The 22,655-nt window shown below is 34.4% G+C and overlaps 2 protein-coding genes across 4 annotated transcripts in view; both read left to right on the top strand.

Annotated features, from left to right (window-relative positions):
• Positions 1 to 14,339, top strand: part of LOC123682596 — a 96,205-nt gene extending 81,866 nt beyond the window's left edge. Inside the window, exons 29-35 of the mRNA XM_045621326.1 lie at positions 2,955 to 3,085; positions 5,692 to 6,071; positions 7,470 to 7,684; positions 10,133 to 10,273; positions 10,645 to 10,790; positions 10,845 to 10,980; positions 14,161 to 14,339. Of these exons, the coding sequence (XP_045477282.1) occupies positions 2,955 to 3,085; positions 5,692 to 6,071; positions 7,470 to 7,684; positions 10,133 to 10,273; positions 10,645 to 10,790; positions 10,845 to 10,980; positions 14,161 to 14,247 (1,236 nt within the window). The 3' untranslated portion in view covers positions 14,248 to 14,339. The remainder of the gene's footprint in view (positions 1 to 2,954; positions 3,086 to 5,691; positions 6,072 to 7,469; positions 7,685 to 10,132; positions 10,274 to 10,644; positions 10,791 to 10,844; positions 10,981 to 14,160) is intronic.
• Positions 14,340 to 19,676: 5,337 nt separating this feature from the next.
• The window catches only part of LOC123682604 (receptor-type tyrosine-protein phosphatase mu-like), a 59,965-nt gene continuing 56,986 nt past the window's right edge, over positions 19,677 to 22,655 (top strand). For 2 of the 3 annotated variants that reach the window (XM_045621345.1, XM_045621338.1), the window contains exons 1-2: positions 19,677 to 20,079; positions 21,001 to 21,161. In XM_045621345.1, the coding sequence (XP_045477301.1) occupies positions 20,066 to 20,079; positions 21,001 to 21,161 (175 nt within the window). In that variant the 5' untranslated portion in view covers positions 19,677 to 20,065. The remainder of the gene's footprint in view (positions 20,080 to 21,000; positions 21,162 to 22,655) is intronic. The other variant, XM_045621354.1, reaches the window with a different exon arrangement.

Genomic DNA, 22,655 nt, shown 5'->3' with positions numbered 1-22,655 from the left:
TGGCCAGTTAATGAGATGAAAATAAAAAATATTCTAAGAGAGAACAATTACCCCAGAAAGCTAATAAATAAAATTATGCATTCCTATAAACACAAATTTGTTGAGACCACAAGAATTAATACAGAAAGGAGGGAAAAAGATGGAATCATCTATTATAAATTTCCATACATTGAAGGTTTATCGGAAAAAGTTGGTAATTTGATAAAAAATCAAGCATCTAACATCAAGCTTGCTTTCTATCCACTCACAAAACTAGAGAACATATACACAAAATTAAAAGACTCTGTTCCGAAATTAATGACATCTAATTTGGTTTACCAAATTCCTTGTAAAGATTGCAACCTATCGTATATGGGCATGACTAAACAGTACCTAAAAAATCGTAAACGTCAACATAAGTACGATTGCCAGGGAAAGAATATAGACAAAAATGAGAAAACCGCTCTAGCTGTGCACCACTTCCAAGAAAATCATAATTTGGACTTTGATGAAGTGAAAATTTTGGATAAAGAATGCAATTATCATAAAAGATGTATCAGTGAAATGATACACATTTCCATACATGACACAATGAATATTAGAACAGATACTCAAAAATTAAGTATAATTTACAACAATTTATTAAGAGAAATCAAATAAATATAATGAATTCGTGTCAGTAAGAATATCATCAGAACATGTTTGAAAATCCAATGATAACATATTTATACTCGAATACAAAACACCACCGTCCAGTATCATATCAGCCAAGCAAAGAGAACAACCGCATAAGTTTCGTGACAAAAACCAACTATTAAAATAAAGATTATTGACGAAATTGAAAAACCTCAACATAGGTCTAATGGAATTCAACAACTTCACCCGCATCGTAATACATATGACTAAATTGGTGAGTGTTTATATTTATTCGTACCGTGGAGGAAAAAGTATGATTCATTTCATAATAATAATATAATAAAAAATCGAAAAGAAAATAACGTAATTCCACCTGAATCCTAGTCATTTCTTGTCTTTCACTATTATTGATGATTGTATATAGAAGTATAGTATAAGCTTATAAGACCGTTTTTTTTTAAATGATTTTGTGTATTGTTTTTCGTATTGTTGTAACCAGATTGTTCATTTGTCCAATAATTCTTAATAAATACTTTTACAGTCCTGAAGAAGATCCCAAATAGGATCGAAACGTTGACAGTTGAAACTGAGTGTATTATTCACCCTATTAGCAGTCCTGAAGCCAAGATCCCTATTTCCTGAGAATTATGAATGTCCCGTTCAGATATTGATGTTAAGTGAGGGATTTCTACCAGATCTGTCGCTATTCATCTAGCTACATGTATTCGAAGCAAACTTCGATCCAGACTAAAAAACACAACCTGACGATCATAGTAGCCAGTGGCGTACCCAGACATAAGTTTTGGGGGGGATAAAGAAAACAAATTTTCCTTCTTTTGAAGAAGTTTTCCAAAGAATTTTGCTTACTCATAATAAGATTGTGATATATAAGGTTGTTACAAATAATGGATATTACTTCTGGGGAGGGATATATCCCCCTTATCCCCTCCCTTGGGTACGCCACTGATAGTAGCGTGAGTAGTGCAGAAAAACTGACGATCTGTAATGTAAATCGAGATCTTTGATCGATAGCTATCCGGTAGGTGGGTAGGCAATATCTACGTCATACATGTGCGTACAACTTAGCTTCCGCCATTGTTTCCGAAATTCGAGGCTTTACTGTGAAAAACTGGATATACACTTATGATTCAAAGCATTGTCCATCGCTTTCTTCCATCTTTCGGACAGCGTACGAATCCCGTAGAAAAAACTGGTCATCTTTTGAAGCAATCCACGAATCGATGAAATTTTTACGTCTTGATAAGACCGGAAGTGCTGGGCATCCAGGCCATGTGCCATTGAGCGAAATAAGTGATGGTCCGAGGAGGCAACGTCTGGAGAATACGGCGGGTGGGATAGGACTGCCCATTTCAACATTTCCAAGTATGTCTTGACTACTTTCGCAACATGGGGTCGAGCATTGTCATGCTCTATAATCAATTCATCTTTTCTCTCGTTGTATTGCGACCGTTTGTCTTTCATCGCTTGGCTCGAACGCATTAATTGCGTTCGATAACGATCATCTGTGATAGTTTCAGTTGGTGTTAACAACTCAAATCACACTACGCCGAGCTGGTCCCATAAAATACTGAGCATGACCTTGGAACCGTGGATATTCGGTTTGGCCCACGACGTGGAAGCATGGACGGAATATACCCATGATTTTCTGCGCTTGGGACTATACATATTTTTCGTCTCCAGTCACAATGCGATGCAGATATCCCTTCCGTCTTTGCCTTGCAAGCAAACAAACGCCGTTCAACATCTTTCGGCTTCAACTCGTACGGCATCCAATTTTCTTGTTTCTTAATCATTGCCATGACTTTCAGGCGTTTTGAAATGGCTTGTTGCGTCACTCCTAATTATCCTGTCAATTCTTGTTGCGTTTGACAAGAGTCTTAATCAAGTTATGCCTCCAATTCTGCATCTTCAAAAACCTTCTCTCTTTCACCGCCATGCCGGTCTTCGACGTCAAAATCACCGTTCTTGAAGCGTTGAAACCACTTTTGACACATTATTTAACTAATTTCTTCATATTTAAGCTGAAAATTAAAACCTACCGCAAATGACGAGAATTTGGCTCCTAAGCTGACATGTTTAATCGAGAATAACTTCATGATGCAGGCACAAATCGACAAATATTTCGATGGTGCTAAGCGTATTCGTATGACATCTATGATTTATTCATTTCCACTAGGTACTCTTAACTCTACAGCCATCTATTGCGAAACTGCGGAACCAAAGTAGTACACAACTTAACAACAGTAATTTATACAAAAATCTGTCCTATTTTAACGTTACAATAGATCTTTTTGTAAATCAATTGTATTTTCTTCCAGATTGAACAACTTCACTTCACAACTTGGCCAGACCATGGTGTTCCGCTATATCCACAAAGCTTGGTACCATTCCTTCGTAAGCTTTTGAAAATTTCACTGTCATCATCTTCACCAGTCGTTGTTCATTGTAGGTCAGTTGTATTCTAGAATTTTTCAAAATATATTCAATATTCAAGAATAATATAAGAACTCGTCAGTGAGAGATTCACAAACGTTTTTCAATTTTGAAAAAAATGAAATATTAAAAAATGAAACTGGAATTAAAAGTACATAATAGGATTTTTATTTAGGCATGAAATGACGATTTCCAGTGTAGTTGTTAGATCATGAATTTTTTTTCAAATTCAACGTCATCAATTGGTTGTGGAAATATTTTCATGCTTTGATTTTTTAATTTTATATTTATAAATTTGCATGAAATTGTATACTGTTATATTATTCAAATCACCAAAATTAACCAAATTAAAAAAAAAGAAATGAAAATGTAAAATTTGAATTTCAAACAGAACGGCAACATCGGGAAATGATGGCAACAGTTGACTGAGCAAATATCCCCATATTTGTGAACACTTCAGCAGTATTTGGTTTATACCAAAATATCACTAAGAGTAACGCCATTTTATACTTAAGAAGGAATACCACCACATGGCTGCCCAGTTCAAAATCAAATTAGTGATATTTCTTCTTACAAATCACCGATTTTTATAGGGTTTTCACATAATTTTCTCAAACAGTAATTCACATTATAAAAAGTAAATTTAATTTGCTAATGAAAAAAAAATTGGTAACTTTTGGTTTTTAGCAAAAGTTATGATAATATGTATAATGTATAAAGCAGTGATATGTTTTTGAATATTCATGAAAAAACCTACCAAAAATCATTACAAAAAAATTAAAACTATAATTTCCTAAAAAAATAATCGACAGTCGAACATTGCTGCCCTCTACTTATTTGCTTCGGAAAGAGAAAGAAGATAAGGTGAATGTACAACTTCGTACATCGTACAAAGTTAGGTCATCGCAGGAGCGCCAGAGGAGAAATTAATGCGTACCAAAGTTTTACTGATACACGAAAAGCCACGATGGTGGTGATCCCCCTCAAAATGAAATAGTCTATAAGCTGGATTTAATTGGGACAATTTAACTATAGTGCTTCAGACTGAAAAATACCATAGCAACGGCTAATTTTCTAAAGAACATTTAATTCCCCTCATTTTTAATGAGATTTTTATATGAGGAAGGAAAACGGCGATAACTATAAAGAATCCAAAGTGAAATATACTAACTAACAAATAAACGGCAATATCCTGAAGAAGCTGTTTAAATTTCATTTTTTTTTCGATGAAACATAAATAGTTTAGCAAGGAGTAAATGATTGAATTTGAAGAAGGAATTCTTGAAGGTTTTTTCATGTAAACAATTTTTGTTACTTAAATATTGTAGTCCTTCCAGATCTCCCGATCTTTCGCCCATAAAGCATGTTTGGAATTGTATGTTTTACCAAAAACAAAATCAAATTTAAACAGCTTCTTCTGGGTGTTGCAGTTCCTTTGTTAGTTAGTATATTTATCTACTCCTATTGAATTATATATTCATTATTCAACTGCTTTTGAGCAATTAATAGTATCTATTAACAAACATCGTGAGTAATAACTCACTACTATAACTCACTATAATAAATCGGAAAATATGGATCTGTGCTGCTATACTTCTCTGCTTCTATTCGATTGGCCGAAAGGGAACATTCCATTATTGTTATTGAGGGGAGGAATGTCCGAGGGAATGTCACTTTAATAATTTTGACGTTTTCAAATTGAGTTGGTATCTAATTATTGTGAATATTTTGCTGAAAACGATCAATTCAGATAGTGAAGATGAAATATTATATAGGTATACATTTCCAAAAGACAAACAGCTAATGTTACCATACAGAATTACTTGCCCGAAAAAAATATAAAGGAGTTTGTAGCAGTAAGGTCATTAAGGGAATGTTTTTTGGTATATTTTAATGCATTTTTATAGGCAACTATTAAGGGTTTTCAATATAGTTCTATGTCTGTACACTGTACTGGATTCGAGTTAGCCGAAGCTAGTTCGATCTCTCTTGTAGTCGGGATCGAGCACATATGTTTATTTCCCGTTCTTTCTGTCTATATTCTAAGTCTGTATTTTTTTTCTTAGTATTTATTGATATAGTTGTAGATAAAGTATAGTATTCAACTTGCGGTAATGGTCATAACTCATTTGATGAATTACAGCACTCGCCTGCGGCTCGTGCTGCAAACTTCATCTGCGTGAGTTATGACCTACATTACCGCTCGTGGAATAATATACTATTATCCAAACAAAATATCGGAAAAATGTCTGTAACAGATCGAACCAGATTTGAATTTAGATTGTAAATGTCAAATTAACTCGCCATTTTGATGTGATAACTGACAACAATAACATCATAATTAATTTATTTATTTTTTTTATTTATTTATTTATTTATCTGATAATAATTAATTAATTATTAATTAATTAATAATTTAATAATGATTTAAGTTATATAATTCACAATTGTGTTTTACAATAGCCGCATGAATAAACAAAAAAAATCTCCTGACAGTGGATTTTGCATCAAACTTCTTGTGTTATTGTATCGTAGATTTCTTCATTTATTTTATTCGATGAAATTCCACTATCCATGTAAGATAAAATACTTACATATACGATTTTCTATTAAAAATTGCAGTGCAGGGGTCGGTAGAACCGGGACGGTATTGTTAGCGGACATCAGTTTAAGAATGGCCGCTAAGCAAGGTGTTGTTGATATGTTGAATGATCTTCAGAAATTGAGAGAACAGAGATCAAATATGGTGGACAACATCGAGCAGTACAAGTTGGCCCATCTGGTTGTCCTAGAATGCTTGATGGGTCTTCGAACCAGTATACCATGTAACGAGGAGATGGACAAAAATGTGCAGAGACTCATAGGTAACGGAGACTACAAAGTTCAAATGAATTACCTGAAGGAAGCAGAATGGCAAGATCAGGCGATGAAGAGTATTGCAGAAGTTGATGAGATGTTACCCAACTATCCAGAGAAAAATAGGATACAAGAAATAATTCCAGGTAATTATGAATAGTTTTTTGTTTTTTCTATATGTGGTGACTCCTTCATCATTATCTTTATCATAGCTAGGTCAATTGACTTGCAATAAAGCCTTCAATAACTGCAACCAATTCGATATGTTGTTCCTATACTATACTAACTACAAAGTACGATTTGTCTTTCGCTTCAAAATAGGCCTCAGTTTCGGTGACTATTTCTTCATTGGCGCTAAATTTCTTTCCAGCGAGCATTCTTTCGAGGTCTGAGAACAGGAAAAAGTCGCTGGGGGCCAGATCCGGCGAATACGGTGGATGCAGAAGCAATTCGAAGCCTAATTAATGCAAAATTGCACAATTTTGCCATTGTTTTCATTGATTTGTGACACGACGAATTTTATCTTCAAATGGGGCCGTTTCTTAACGATTTCATCCATATTGCGCATCCCAGAATACTGATGACATAAACTTGTCAGCTGGCTGTTGTGTTTTTCTTCGCTTTGGATTCGGTTCATCGTGTGCAGTCCACTCAGCTGACTGTCGATTGGACTCCGAGGCGAATTTATGGAGCCATGTTTCATCCATTGTCACATATCGACGCAAAAATTCAGGTTTATTGCACTCAAACAGCTTGAAACTGCTCATAATCATTAACACGTTGTTGCTTTCGATCGATTGTGAGCTCGCACGGCACCCATTTTGCACACAGCTTTCTCATGTACAAATATTCGTGAATTATATGATGTACACGTTCAGATGACATCTTCACAATATCTGCTACCTCGATCAACTTCAATTGACGGTCATTCAAAATTATTTTGTGAACTTTGTTGATTTTTTCGTCGGTGACAGCCTCTTTTGGACGAACACGTTCGCCGCCTTCGGTGCTCATTTCATCACGTTTAAACTTAACATTCATCATTATTCAATGATGGTTAATTTTCCTGGTGCAGACCCCCGAAACTCTCCATCAAGCCAAGATTTTGCGTTAAGGTTTTTTTTTTCCGTTCAAAGAGCAATATTTTATCAGCACACGAAATTCTTTTTTTTTCCATCATAACAAAAGTAGCTACACTCAAAACGCAATATCTCACAAACTTATGGTCGGACTGCTGTCAAATTTTGACACATATCATTTAAAGGTTGGTACTAACTAAAAATCATATGGATTTAATACTAGCACCGCCATCTGTGCATCAGACCGGGGACTTTTCAATTGGCATAGAAAACTTGAACTTTGAACTCTCCAGAACGTACGTAAATAATTAGATTTTAGTAAAAGTTCCACAGTTGGTTTATGAATAGGAGTTATCAGAGATTCCCTCAAATTTTGTGGTCCGAATGTTCCGAATTTTTTCTAACCTCTGTGAGAACTGATCTATTTCTCATGAACAGTACAAGAAAATGAGTTTCTCATTCCAGAAAACCAAGGACGCATTTTTATTTCAAGATATCCGCACGATGACGAATCTTCTTCTTATATAAATGCTGTCAGGGTTGATGGATTCAGATGTCCTGGCCGTTTCTTTGTAACCCAACAACCCATGCCCAATACTCTAGGAGATTTTTGGAGATTGGTGACAGAAAATAAAATTAAGGTTATTTTATCTTTGAACACAGTCAATGTTCAAGAAAAGGTAAGAAATCATAACAATACATCTGAATTATATTCCATCAACTACATTCTAAGAAATAATTTTGATTTAACAGTCTGTGTGTTCAGGTGATCTGTTGTGGTTTCAATTGTAATATCGAAAAATATTCGCCTTCTCCACATTATGGAATGTTGTTTATTTAATGTTAAGTCGATCACCTAAAACGTTTTCATTTATTTCCAAATGAGAAGAATGCCTGGCGCATCATTTAAGTGATGGAAACCTCGAATATTGATGACATTGTATCATGTTGTAGTCGCAGAATTACGATTTCTATAAAATTCATCCCGAAAACGCTCCATAATGACTAGATTTCTAAAGGTCGATTGACATATCCCTAACGCTTCTTAGAATCGTTGTTTTCACACAGTAAGCTAAATGGATATTTTACTTTTATTGAAATTCTTCTATTTTGGGATTGATACCATTCTTAATCTTGTTATTGAATAATAAATGTAAATATAAAACTGTAGCACAATAGTACTATTATTATTGGTGTACAACTTTGCTTCCGCCGTTCTGCACTAGATAGCTGTAGAGGTAAGTGGTGGTCGAAATAAATAGGTCGTAGATGTCATACAATAAGCTTAGGTATTTGTAAACATAACGCCATCGAAATAAGGTCGATTTGTGTCTGTATCATAAAGTTATCCTCGATAAAACATATCAGCTAACGGGCCAAATTCTCGTCATTTGCGGAAGGTTTTAATTTTCCTCTTTAATATAATTATGATTATCGATCCACGAAATTTGTTTTTAAAAAGAATTTTATTCTTTCAAATTACAAATCACAATCTTACGATTAAAGGATTTTTCCTACAACTGCTATGAAAAGTAGCGTATTCTCCACAGCTTACTCAATTCCAAAACTTTGTATTGTTCATACTGTGGGAAATATTATTCCCCACGGCACTTTGCCAACACCTCGCTTGGTAGACCAATGAAATTGGTCATTTGAGTCGTTTCTATAGAAACGCAATAAATTAGCACATACTGTCAACGAAGGCCATTTTGATTTGAATCAAGTCCATTACTTGAATTATTGAAATTTGTGCAGTTGTAGAAAAAGTATAGTGTACAACATGTGGAGAAAGTCCTTTTCTCTAATTCTGTGGTTATTCCGTTCATTCTTCCACATCTTGTAGAACAAAATCGTGCGAGAATATGTCAGAAACGCACAGTTTTCATGGTTATATTTTATTATTCTATGTTGGCACTCCGAACTTTCCGCTACGGCTTTATCTGTCAATTCATCAAATTGCCTTAAAGAAATCAGTTCTGCCAACCAACATTTTTCAATGCAAAAATCACTAAATTATATTTATGGAAATATTTCATTAATTTCAATGAAAATGCAATGAATTAGAGAAAATAATGTAAAATACTCGTACAGAAGGCTCATTCTACCACTCGTTCATTCCAAAACTCGCCACTTCGTGGCTCGTTTTTGAATTTTGAACTCGTGGAAGAATATCATTACCTTCTGCACTTGTATTATAAATAACTATTCTCGCTCGTGTGTTTGCGGCACTCGCCTTTCAGGCTCGTGCCACAAACTTCCACACTGGCGAGAAAAGTTGGACTTTCCCCACTTGTTGCACAATATACTATTATAATTTTGAACAAGGTGGAACGGAGTCCGAAAAGATTTATCTAACATATGTGTATGACTAAGGTCTAAACGAAACTTATAGCTAGATTGTGTCTATTTCACAAGTCACCTCGGATTCTGGAAAGAATCCATATCATCACATTTCGAACATTGCACTTTCCACGAACTTATTACGCTGTGTCAACTGCTCTGCACGAAGATGGTCTCGTAACAATATGAAAAAATTTTGAGGCCGCTTTTAGTGAAAGAACGTGCCGAGAGTGGTTTCAACGCTTCAAGAACGGTGATTTTGACGTCGAAGACCAGCCTGGCGGTGGAAGAGAGAAGGTTTTCGAAGATGCAGAATTAGAGGCATAACTTAATCAAGACTCATGTCAACGAAACAAGAATTGGCAGGATCATTGGAAGTGACGCAACAAGCCTTTTCAAACGCACGATAAGATAACCTTTAAAGTTTTGAATTTTTCAATATTTCCCTGTGGTAGTTGGCTTAAACTTTATTCTCGATCACTCTCTCACAGCCTAGTGTAATCTCGTTGCCACAAGATCTATTCCGAAGAGCAAGAATACTTTCTTAATAAGTAGCTTATCTTTGAAAAATCTTTGGAATTCGAATATTGCCCTACTTACAATCTGCAGCACTGCTTCTTACACACTTCAGAAGTAGGCACTGATATGAAATTTTTAAAATTTTCCATATTAAAACGAATAATACCAGATTTTGGTAACTAAAAAAAAATTCAGTAACTTGAAATTCAATTTAAAATTGATTGTAACTGTTCATAAAATTATAATAATCATTGTTGAACATTTTTCAGACATGTTGCCAATTTTGGCCAACAGCTGAAGAGCCTGAACTTCACCCAGTCGATTTTCTTCTAGTTAAGTTTGGTGATGTAACTGAATTAGAGTATTACGATATATTTTCTATACACGTGTGGACAAGAAACAAACGTCAGGTGAGTGTACTTGCCTAACCTTATTATTATTATATCATTCTATCTTCAGAAATAAAATTCAATCTTAAGAGCCATGTCACATTCTCGTGATATGTCGACATATTTCTCAGAGGAAAAAGGACAAAAATAATGTGCGGTGTTGCCAGAACAATTGAATGATCTTTAGAAGCTATGAATATTACATTAGTTCCAACTTTCCACGAAAGTTTTACGAGTCTTTTTTATAAATGTTCACAATGATGACATCAGTCAAAAAGCACCAGACACTATCTCTCGGCCAAGGAAAGAGGCACTACTATTAAATGCTTTTCTTCGTGTCATTACATAAAAACTGCACTCAGCTTTAATCAACTTCTTTACATTATTTGCAGAAGGAGAAACATGATGTTGAGATTGTTGCTTTCAAAAGTTGGCCTTCAAAAGCTATGCTACCATCTTGTTGTGAAGAACTTTTATCATTCTACGAAGAAGCCGATGCTATTTCTAGAGGTTCATCAAACGTAATTGTAACATGCTTGTGAGTCAATCACTTCTTCCGTGAGTTTGATAATTCTCCAAAATTTATTTTCAGCGACGGGGTGACTGCATCTGGTGTATATGTTGCTTTGTCTTTCATAATAGAACAAATGAAACTGGAACACGAATGTGATGTCTGCCTTGCTGTGAGCACCATCCGGCACAACAGAAAACAATTTGTAACTGATGAGGTAATTTGAGAATATATTAGCATCAATACAGGGTGAAAACCCTGAAAACTTCGTTTCATCATTCCTTATTTGGAATGGTTATCGCGAATCATTGAAATTTACAGGGAATATTGTGTTGAGTATCGAAGTATGGGAATCAACATATTCATAATTGTGAACATTCAAGTCCGGTTCTTAACATTTTCGTGATAAGTGTCGAAAATTTCACCCTGTGTAAGGTTTTTCTAAGATGTCTAAAAATATGGTGTATGTACTCGTCAATTTTTGAATGCAATGACATTCGACCAAACTTTATACATCAGATACAATATGTAACAAACAGAGCGTTCAAAATGCTCGGATTCGTGAAAAGAACAATGAAACATTTCAAAAATTTAAATGTTTTGAAAACAGTTTACTGTAGCAATGTCAGGAGTGTTCTAGAATATTCCACAATCGTTTGGTCACCGGCTTATGCTGTACACAGACAAAGTATCGAACGTGTTCAAAGAAAATTTTTAAAATGGATAGCCTTCAAATTAGATCTTCCCCTATCAACGGAGAGTTACGAAATTGTCCAAATCGAACTGAACTTAAGAACACTAGAAATGAGGCGAAAAAACTTCGACATAATGTTTGTATACAAAATGCTGAACAATTTTCTCGAAAGTAAATACCTATTGAATCAAATAGGACTAAACTGTAAGCCAACATCTTTGAGATCCACAGAAACGTTTCACGTAAGGTTCAACCCAACCAACTACACGATGAATGGTCCAATCGATAGAGCAGTTCGTTCAGCGAATGGTTGTGACATGGATCTATTCTCTACAACAATTTTTTCACTAAAACGATACTTCGAGTCCCAAGGCTTGATCGGTAGATGAAAATTCAAAGCTTGTAAAAAGTCATGTTTATTTTTGATATTATATTTTGAACACTGTTTCTTTTTATTGGAATTTGTTTTTATTGGTTTTTTAATATTATGTAAAATGGCTTGTCCGTATAAATAAATAAATAAATTGAGAATAGTTTTATTTCGTGGCGCCGCCGCAATGTCAAAACAGGCCAATTGAAAAGTCCCCGGTCGGCCCGGTCTACCACAGTACTATAGTTGCCTTCGAGGGCGACACAGCGATTATAGCGATCTTCCAACTTTTCGATACCATTTTTGTAGTACGATTTGTCTTTCGCTTCAAAATAGGCCTCAGTTACAGCGATTACTTCGTCATTGGCGCTAAATTTATTCCCAACGAGCATTTTTTTAGGTCTGAGAACAGGAAAAAGTCGCTGGGGGCCAGATATGGCGAATACAGTGGATGAAGGAGCTATTCGAAGCCCAACTCCTGCAATTTTGCCATTGTTTTTATTGATTTGTGACACGGCGCATTGTCTTGATGAAACGGCACCTTTTTTTCTTCAAATGGGGCCGTTTTTTAAAGATTTCATCCTTTAAACGATCCAATAACGCTATACAGGGTGTTTCATTGGAAAACGGAAATACTTCACAGGTGCATAGGTGGCACCAAGGCTGTTCTGGAGATACCCCATTTATTGATACTTACTGTCTTCGTAGCCGAGATACAGGGTGTTTTATGAATTTTGCCCGTTTCTTTCTGAGGCCATATTAAACGAACCACCAGTTATATTCTCTTCATATTTGGCAAATATGTTCCTAATTGCAAGCCCAAACATATCATGCAATAACCGCCTTGAAAATCCAGGTCCGGGTTAACAAAAAATTATGGATCGTTTGAATCTTAGAAACAACACCCTGTACATCGGAATTTTGAAAATCTGTTTCAATGTTCGGAAACACCACTAAAAACTTAACTGAGACGTGTACTTCAAATTTTCGCGCAGACAGTTTTACTCCACAAATTTTCAACGTAAAAGTGAAGTTTTTAAGAACTTGGATACCCGAAAGTGGTTTGAAGTGATTTTTAACAATGAATTATCCAAAAAAATGGAATCCATAATTATTTTATTATTAGATTACTTTGTAATTCATTTTTACATTGGTTTTCCTTTTTATAGCTGAATACTATTTCAGTTTCTATTTATTGAGAATTGAATTGCATTAGGTTGATATCGTATATTTTGAAATAATCATGAACAAAAAAATATAATAACAAAATAATTAATTAATCTGAATTATTTCAAACAACAATGGTCTTCTGTCATAGTGATGGTTGTCGAAATACTTGAATTGAATACGAAATTTTATGATTATTCGCAGTAGTGAAAAGCTCTGCTGAAAGAATCAATAGACTTCACACACGAAAGAGGACTATGATCTCAATAACTAACTCATAGATTAATCACTAAAAGTTACTTTAAACCACTTCCAGCAAACCAAATTATCAAAATCTCTCAATTAAGAACATATTTGCCAAATATGAAGAAAATATAACGGGTGGTTCGTTTGATATGGCCTCAGAAAGAAACGGGCAAAATTCATAAAAAAACCCTGTATCTTGGCTACGAAGACAGTAAGACCCAATAAGAAGGGTATCTCCAGAACTGCCTTGGTGCCACCTATGCACCTGTGAAGTATTTCCGTTTCCCAATGAAACACCCTGTATAATAATCGCTGTTGATGGTCTGACCCTTTTGGAGGTAATCAATGAATATTATACCTTGCGCATCCCAGAATACTGATGCCATAACCTTGCCAGCTGACTCTTGTGTTTATCTTCGCTTTGGATTCGATTCATCGTGTGCAGTCCACTCAGCTGACTGTCGATTGGACTCTGGAGTGAGATATTTCATCCATTATCACATATCGATTCAAAAATTCAGGTTCATTGCACCCAAACAGCTTCAAATACTGCTCAGAATCATTGGCACGTTGATACTTTAGATCAATTGTGAGCTCGCGCAGCACCCATTTTGCACACACTTTCTTATGTACAAATATTAGTGAATGATATGATGTACACGTTCAGATGATATCTTCACAATGTCTACTACCTCGATCAACTTCACTTTACGGTCATTCAAAATTATTTTGTGAACTTTTTTTATTTTTTCGCCGGTGACAGCCTCTTTTGGGCATTCATTGCGTTCGCCGTCTGAAGCAAATGTCATTCAATAAAATGAGTAGTGAAATTTTTCCATATACATATTTTTGAATAAACAAAAAAATTCATAAGTCAAAACTGTATTTGAATGTATCTAATATTAATTTTTTTTTTCCAGAACCAGTTCCTTTTCCTGTACGAGTGTGCTGTCAAATTCATAAACGGATTTCAGTCATATGCTAATTTTCAGAATCAAGCTTCTTAGCTCAAAGGAGGAGAAGAATGCATAAAAAACACAGTATTAAATAAATTAAATAACTTGTAGTTTTTATTTCAAATAAAAGATAATTAATAGAAGTTAGACTTCATTGAATATATGAAATTTCTTAAATGATTCGAAATTCAATTTTCATCATTAAAGTTGTTTGAAGGCAGGCCCTTATGCAAATGAAGCCTTGGTATGATTGATATAAAAATGAAAAATCTTAAAAACATACTAACATTTTATGCAGGTAACTTCGGAAAAGAAGCCATACTGAAGATAGTAAGAAGCAGCTGAAGAATTATATGATAAGTTGTTGAGGTGAAAAATTTGAATATTCTTCCAATAAGGTAGAACAAAAGTTCTAAGGCCATCAATCTTTCATTTGATATTATGTAGCATAGTAACCCAACACTATATTCGCATACAGGATGTTCCAAAAAAAAGTTTTGTAGAAACTTGGCTGTCGAAACTTTTTGTAATTGATATTGTTTGTTGGTGATTATCTCAATGAAAGAATCGACATCGAATTTCATTTTTTTCTTGAATAAACCGTCAAACAAATTTTTTCGATAAGGAATGAACCAATTTAGAATAAAATTCAAATATCAAAACTGATTTTATTGGATCTCTCATTCAATTATAATTATAGAAATTTTATATATTTTTTTCTTGGTTTATTCAATATATACAAGTAGAATATCAATTTAATGCTTCATGCCTAATTTTGAATAAGAATCATTGTCAGAATAATTGGAAATTCATGCAGAATATAAAAAAAAAATTACGGAAGCACTGCCGTGACATCAGGAGCTTTTGAGCTCTTATCCTTTCATGCGCCAATTACGACCTGGACAATTACATGCGTATATTCAATTGTGTGGTCTACAAGGGAGTAATTGGTAGGTGAATGACGGTCCCCCTGGTTCTCGTCGAACTTTGGTCCTCTCACACGCGATCCTTGGACCTGTCCGTCGCTTGCTAGGAATTTTCTCACGGACCTTGCAGTACCTAAAAGAACAGCTTTTTGCATTGTATCATATATACTCACTAAGTCCTAGTTGCGTAATATTTCTCTTTAGATGTTTGGATACTATTCCTATTGTTGAGATGATAATTGGAATAGTTCTCGTTTATATCATTCCCCACTGCTGCTTTATCTGAAATTCGAGATCCCTATATTTTGAAATTTTTTCGACCTCCTTTTGACGCATGTTGTTGTTATTTGGTATTGCTACATCGATGAGTATTGCTGTCTTTTGATGTTTATCGACTAGCAGTATATCTGACCTGTTGTGAGGGACTATTTTATCAGTCAAAACTGTACGATCCCAGTCCAGTTTATAGCGTTTGTGTTCCAGGATGGTTTCCGGTTGGTACTTGTAGTGTAGTATGGCACTTTTTGAGAATGAATAAGTTGCAATATGGTTGCCAATTCTTGGTGTATCTTTCCTACTGCATCGTCTCTCTTCATGTTCATTTCCTGAAACATTCGACATCCTCCCGTGATATGTTGGACTGTCTCATTCGTTGGACACCCATATCGGCATCGATCATCAGTAATAGTTCGATCATTTATGATATGTCTGCAGTAATTCTTCGTTGAGATCACTTGGTCTTGGATGGCTAAAAAAAAACCTTCCTTTTCTTGATACATTGCACCTGATGCGATTCAATAGTTCGAAGCTTCAATGTGGACATGATCATGGTTCACCTCATTGAAATGTCTTCTCTCTCTTCTTTTCAGTTTTTCTTGGTTTGTCTGGTGATTGTATAATAGTTGCTCCTTGTGAAGTTGTAATAGTGTTGATTCGTCTGCTCCACACAGTATTTTGTAGAACTCTGATGCTCTTGCTCGATCTCTGAAGTAATCCTATCTGCTCATTAGCAAGTTACATGATGTCCGTCAGACCCCTGACTTCTTTATTTCTCGGCAGTGTAGTCTTCTCAATGCTGCTTTTCGGATGGTGCATGTTTGCTTTTGCCATCAGCGTTCTCATTTTACGTTGCAAGTTTTTGATGCCTGTTCTGCTCCATGGAACTATTCTGAATGAGTATGTTAGAATTGAACATGCATATGTGTATCCGAATTCCATACCTACATCTTTTGAGGAACTTTCCACTAGTTTGACCTTATAAGCTTAGATTATGTGAAATTCTACAGCCTGAATTTTATCGTTTGACTCAAAGTAAACTATCAAATAAATTTATTTCAAGAGAGAGTATATGTATTCGAAAGTTGAAGTGAGTTCTCCAATAAATGAGTAGAACTATTAAATCGGTTCAGGTCACAGATAGTATTTCAATCGCTTTGTTGTTATTTCAATCATTTGACGGAATTGACAGTCAAAATTGATACGAGATGATATGGAATTAATGTTTCATATCTAGATATTATTTATTTCGTTGTAACTTAATATGAGAAAATAATGCTCTTCAAAGACTTCTCTTGCTCAAAGGTTGATTCAAAATTGAGCTGTAGTTTGGAGAATTTTTGACTGTTCATATCATTCCACCATTCAACATTAATATCTGTGTTATGAAGAAAGATAAGGAAAAGTTTGATTTTTTAAATGGGTAGTGTTGGGTTTCAGAAAACTTTTATCGTGGTAATTTACTCGTTCAAAACATTTCTGTGTTCAATTTCAGTTCATTTTAGACACTTTAATAGATTTAAAACTATAATCAACGAGTTGATCGATCAATCAATGTTTTATGAAACCCGTTGTATGTGTATAAGTTAAAGGAAACATTACACTAAAATGTATTTTATTCTGAATAATCATGAGGAAGCTACAAAGAATAGCTAAATTTCATTTCAAACTTCATCCGTCAGTATCTTTCAATCTTTCAACAATGATAAATTGAAAAAGTAATTTATTTGATGTTTCAATTCCATGTGAAGATTTAGCATGTATAGGTAGGTACACTGTGTCCTTAAAGTATGGAAAAAATTCATTTTTAGCTAAACAGACCATTTCAAGAAATAATCCTGAAACACGTCGATTTTTTATTTCAATTTACCGTATTTTAAAATAATAATCTAATATACAGGGTGAATTACTTTCGAGTAATGATGTCACCGTCATTTTTTTTAATGAAAAACCCCCATTTTGTCCCAATTTTCCGATAACTCTAGCTGAGCTGATTCCAAAAATGTATCACATGTTGATTACAATCGGTACATCAGGGTGGACAAAAATACAATAGTTTTGTGTGCTCATAAAGTAAAGCGTAACATTCTCTATTAGTTAAATTAACAATATTATCAAAAATACTTATTGTCTAGCAGCAATAAACAATAATCAGATTTCACAAAAAACTAGACGACTATGTTTTTTTTTAAATTGATAAGAAATAATTTCTTTCATATTCTGTCTGCTAGACTACAAGTACCAAACATGTTTGGAAACAGCTCATTTTCATTAATCTAAAAATGTAACAAACTACATTCAATTGCCGCTAGACAATAAGTATTTTTGATAATATTGTTAATTTAACTAATAAAGAATTTTACTTATTACTTTATGAGCACATACATTTTTCTTAAAATGGTCTGTTTAGCTAAAAATTAATTTGGTCCATAATTTACGGACACAGTGTATATTAAAGGATTTGTTTCATTTGGAAGAGAATCTCCTTTCATTTCAAGGGGTATCTCTTTATCAAAACTATGAAACAAGAAATTATAGTGCTGTTATTATTTGCAAACATTATTTTTGCTACACTTTGGGTAATTATTTCCTCGTATATTCATGATTTGCCTTGACTTGTTCTACACTGATCAACAATTGCTAGGGATCACTTATGAACTTCTCTTCATTTGAATTTTTTTCAAGTTATCTCGTGAATATCTGTACATTATATGTTGTCTAAGGAAAAAGTAAGATGTTTTGAGTTGATTATATCAAAGTCTTCCTCACTTCATCAGCTCATAATCGGACAATAATTGAAGAAATGAGAACAATATCAGCTTATCAGTCATGCCGAGAAGACGTTTGGCTCCTGTGCAACTGGACCAAATCATACGGTGGATACAGGAAGGTTTGTCCCAGCGAGAAGTGTCCCGGCGGTTGAATGTTTCGCAAAGTGTCGTGAGTCGGGCTTGGAATAGGTTCATCCAAAACGACTCAGTAGCTTATGTTCATGGGGGAGGTCGGCAGCGCAGTACAACAGCTGCCCAAGATCGTCTTTTGATCCTCAATGCTAGGAGAAATCCCACTTACCCGGCGTCGCGGCTCAATAGATCACTGAGAGTTGCAACAGGAGTTCTAATTTCGAACCAGACTGTAAGACGACGACTACATGTTCGTGGTTTGAGAGCACGTAGGAGGGTACAACATTCCCGTTTGAATAGGGAACACCGGGTTGATCGACGGCAATGGGCTGAGGAGCACCGCAATTGGACACTTGAAGATTGGAGCCGATGTTTATTTACGGATGAGTCTATATTTCGTTTGGTCAACTCCGATGGACGTATTCTTGCTTGGAGGGAAAGAGGTCGAAGGTATGCAGAACAGTTTATGGTACCCACAACAGCTTTTGGCGGAGGTTCTATATGTGTATGGGGAGGCATTTGTTTGAACCAACGCACAGAGTTGGTTGTTCTGCAGAACACCACCATGACCAGCCAGAGATATCACGATATGATTATTGAACCCATAATTGTTCCGTTTGCGGCTGCCATGGGCGAGAATTTCATTTTAATTGACGAAAATGCCCGTCCACACCGTAGTCGTCTGGTTAATGAAGCGCTAGAAACTCATGCTATTGTTAGGATGGACTGGCCAGCTCGCTCTCCAGACATGAATTGCATCGAACATGTCTGGTCTGAGATATCTAGACAATTGTCAACCTTAGAACAACCGATCAATAACCTGGAGGACCTTTCTAACGCTTTACGGGATATTTGGACGAATTTGCCCCGAAATTTTATAAATCGTTTGATTGATAGTATCCTCGTAGGGTAGAATGCTTGAAACGAGCTCGTGGGGGACCAACTAGGTACTAGCTTAACCGAAACTTCAGCCTTCTTGTGGTTTCATCATAAAATGTTTATGTTATTCAAACACAGAATTTTGAGTGTTCCTAATAAAGTCTTTTTTTCTCTCCAACTTTCCATTTTTTCATTCTTTTCTCAAGTGAACCATATTATCAACTGAAAATACTCTGATATCTGACTAAATTCATAATCTTGGAGCGAATATTTCAGAAATAAATTCAGAACAAGTAAGTGATCCCTATCAATTGTTGAGCAGTGTATTTGACTTATATTACCACAAGGATAAATGGAATTCATTTGTATGGTGATTCTATCTCAAATTCATAGATTTCTACAATGAGTTTCTTTTAAGCAACATATCATCTATGGTTTTCAGTGAATTTTTATGATTTGTTATCAACTCTTTGAGATGTTGAATTACTTGATCGTTACTTGGTGGAAATTCATTTAATTCATATTGAATTCGACTAAATCGAGTTAGTTAGATTTACTTGTATTCGATATCAAGAAATATAAAAAGTGGGTTTTTATATCACACAGTTTTGTAATCTTAATTTCTCCATCCTGACTTCCTTTTTTCCTGTCTTCCGAAACCTAAAGTGATGCAACATAATTTATTATACAACTATTTGATTGTTGTTCACTCTGGAAAAGTTCGAATTTAAAGTTAACGAATACGCTTGTTGTGAAACAAAGTGGTTAAATCTATGACAATATGTTTCTATAATCTTTGCATAGGAGAAACTCTTTCGTTTATACAAAAACTTTCAGCTTTTCAGTGACAACAAAAAAGTCTATAAGGTGTTTTAAAGTTGAAATATGTATTATGCTAAGTAAGTATTATTCTCTATTGATTATTGATCAATTACGATTTCCCTTTCTCAATTAATTTCTTAAATTAAAAAAGATAACCAAAATTAAAATCATCGTATTTTCCAAAGCCTATTCATCAAAGAGATAAGATTTGAAAATTCAAAATCCCGAATATGACTCCAAAGTCATATTGAATTTTTATTGTATTTTTTTGGAAAAATACCTATGATATATTTTTGGAATGGTTATTTTAAGCTCTATCGAAATATGTAGAAATATACATTTATAAAATGTTTCTTCGATAACTCTAAAACTATTCTTTTTATTGAAGGATTTGCTTATGTAACCCCTCTTGAATTGAATTGACTGGAATAATAAAAAATATTGATTCTAATTTGAAAATCTTGGGTTTTGATGAATTTGAGTTGTCCAAATTCAAGATCTTTTGATAAACACGCTGTTTATTTTTAGTCCAAACTGCAAACAGTCCTATAATACAAGATATTTGCAAAATCGAAGGTGAAAATACTTTTTCTGCAGAAATATTTCAGAAAATTTGGAGTTCTTGTCGTCGCCATTTTTTTCATAAGAACCCCATTAACTCATGAACCCTTGAGTTTTTGTCCAAGGTATGGCATATTGCTGAAATGGTCATCAAAAAAGCTTTATAAGGATGCAATCATATACCGGGTGTGTCATTTGAAATAAGGAAGTAGTAGTCTGTTTCCGGTATGCACCAACATGCAAATTTTCAGCACAAAATTATGATTTGTTTTCCATAGACGTCTAATAGGCTATCACGGTAAATCACCCTTTATAATTCCTATTGCAAAAATATATACACTCATCAGTTCTGTGGTCTCCAAAAGGCGTATGTATTGGCTGAATATGAATTGAAAGTTTTAGTTCTCAACCTGAGATACCTTCAATGCTTTTTTCAGATGGGTCATATATTTCCTCATTCTCATGCTGTACTTCTGGGAACCAGTAAAAAATAATGAATTGGTATCACTGATAAGCAATGGAAAAAACGATTACTGCATAACAAATAGTACTTCTGCAATGTATTTCAATAGTGGTCATAATAAAGGGGAAACAGAAGGTAGGTACTCAGACATAACATTTCAGTACTACATGTGTAAGTTTGAATATTGATGTCAAACTTAATCATGATGAGTCATGATTGGGATGTCATATTTAATTCAATTTATTTATGAAATATCGACATTTGTATCGATTTATAAGTCTCGAATTCAGAGACTCACAATTTGGAGATGATATCCAGATTCAAACAACATGTATCGATGTAGTTTTAATAACTGAAATGGAATAAGTATTTACAATAATTAACAATTAATAACTCTAACAAACTTCAAACCTGAATCGATACAGATGTCGATATTCCAAAAAAAAATTAAATCAAATATGATATTTCAATCATGACTTTTCATGATTAAGTTTAACATCAATATACAAACTTACACATGTTACACATACTTCGAATTATAATCTGAAATTCTTTGATACGTGTCTGGATGAATGTTTTTAGTTAATTTATTAATATTCATATTCATTAATAATTTGTATCACCGGGATCATAATAAAACGTACCTATGTATCAAAAGATTTGGCACAAATTTCAAATGAATGAAATTTTTTTGAGAACGCAAAATGTCGAGTCGGTTTTTTAAGAATAATCATTCAATGATTTGTCATTTTAATGACAGTTCACGAAACCGATTGTGTCGTAATTGCATATAATTTGCAGCTTAGAAATAGTATATTGTTCAACAAGGGGGGAAAGTCCAACTTTTCTCGCGAGTGTGGAAGTTTGCCTGAAAGGCGAGTGCCGCAAACACACGAGCGAGAAAATGACTTTCTCCTCATGTTACACTGTTACACACTATACTTTTCCTACAACTGCACAAATTTCAATAATTCAAGTAATGGATTTGATTCAAATCAAATTGGCCTTCGTTGATAGTATGTGCTAATGTATTGCGTTTCCAAAGAAACGAGTCAAAAGTCGAATTACATTGGTCCACCAAGCAAGGTGTGGGCAAAGTACCGTGAGAAATAATATTTCCCACAGTATGAGCAATACCTAGATTTGATATTGATTAAGCTATGAAGAATACGCTACTTTTCATAGCAGTTGTAGGAAAAAGTAATCATAATTCAGTTGGGCAGATGCCTAAAGCTCGAATAGTTTGAATCAAAATGCTACACTAATAACAATATGTCGAGCAATAGCAGAATGAGAGGAAGGTTTACTATGCCTCAATTTTCTGAAAAGTGGAAGACCTGGACTGTCAATTCGTCATAGGGTAAATCGAAAGTGCCAAGAATAAAATTGAAACGTTCTTGAGTGACGGCGTTACAATGTTCCTAAGGATACAATTGCTAGAGAACAGAAGATAAGATATGTAGAAAATCGTGAGGGTGCTTTAAGGCTCATTCAATCAAGTCATCATCGACGAAAAGTCCAAAATTGAAGAAAACGACGAATTTCCAACTGACAATATCGAAAATTATCCAGAAAATATAAAATTCAAGCAAAAATCTGAATTCGCTGATAAAGTTTTAGTTTTAGTGC

Source organism: Harmonia axyridis, chromosome 1, assembly GCF_914767665.1.
Source record: "Harmonia axyridis chromosome 1, icHarAxyr1.1, whole genome shotgun sequence".
In the NCBI taxonomy this organism is placed as follows: Eukaryota; Metazoa; Arthropoda; class Insecta; order Coleoptera; family Coccinellidae; genus Harmonia; species Harmonia axyridis.
The sequence above is the reverse complement of the archived record's forward strand: the minus strand, read 5'-3'. Positions and strand labels throughout refer to the sequence as shown.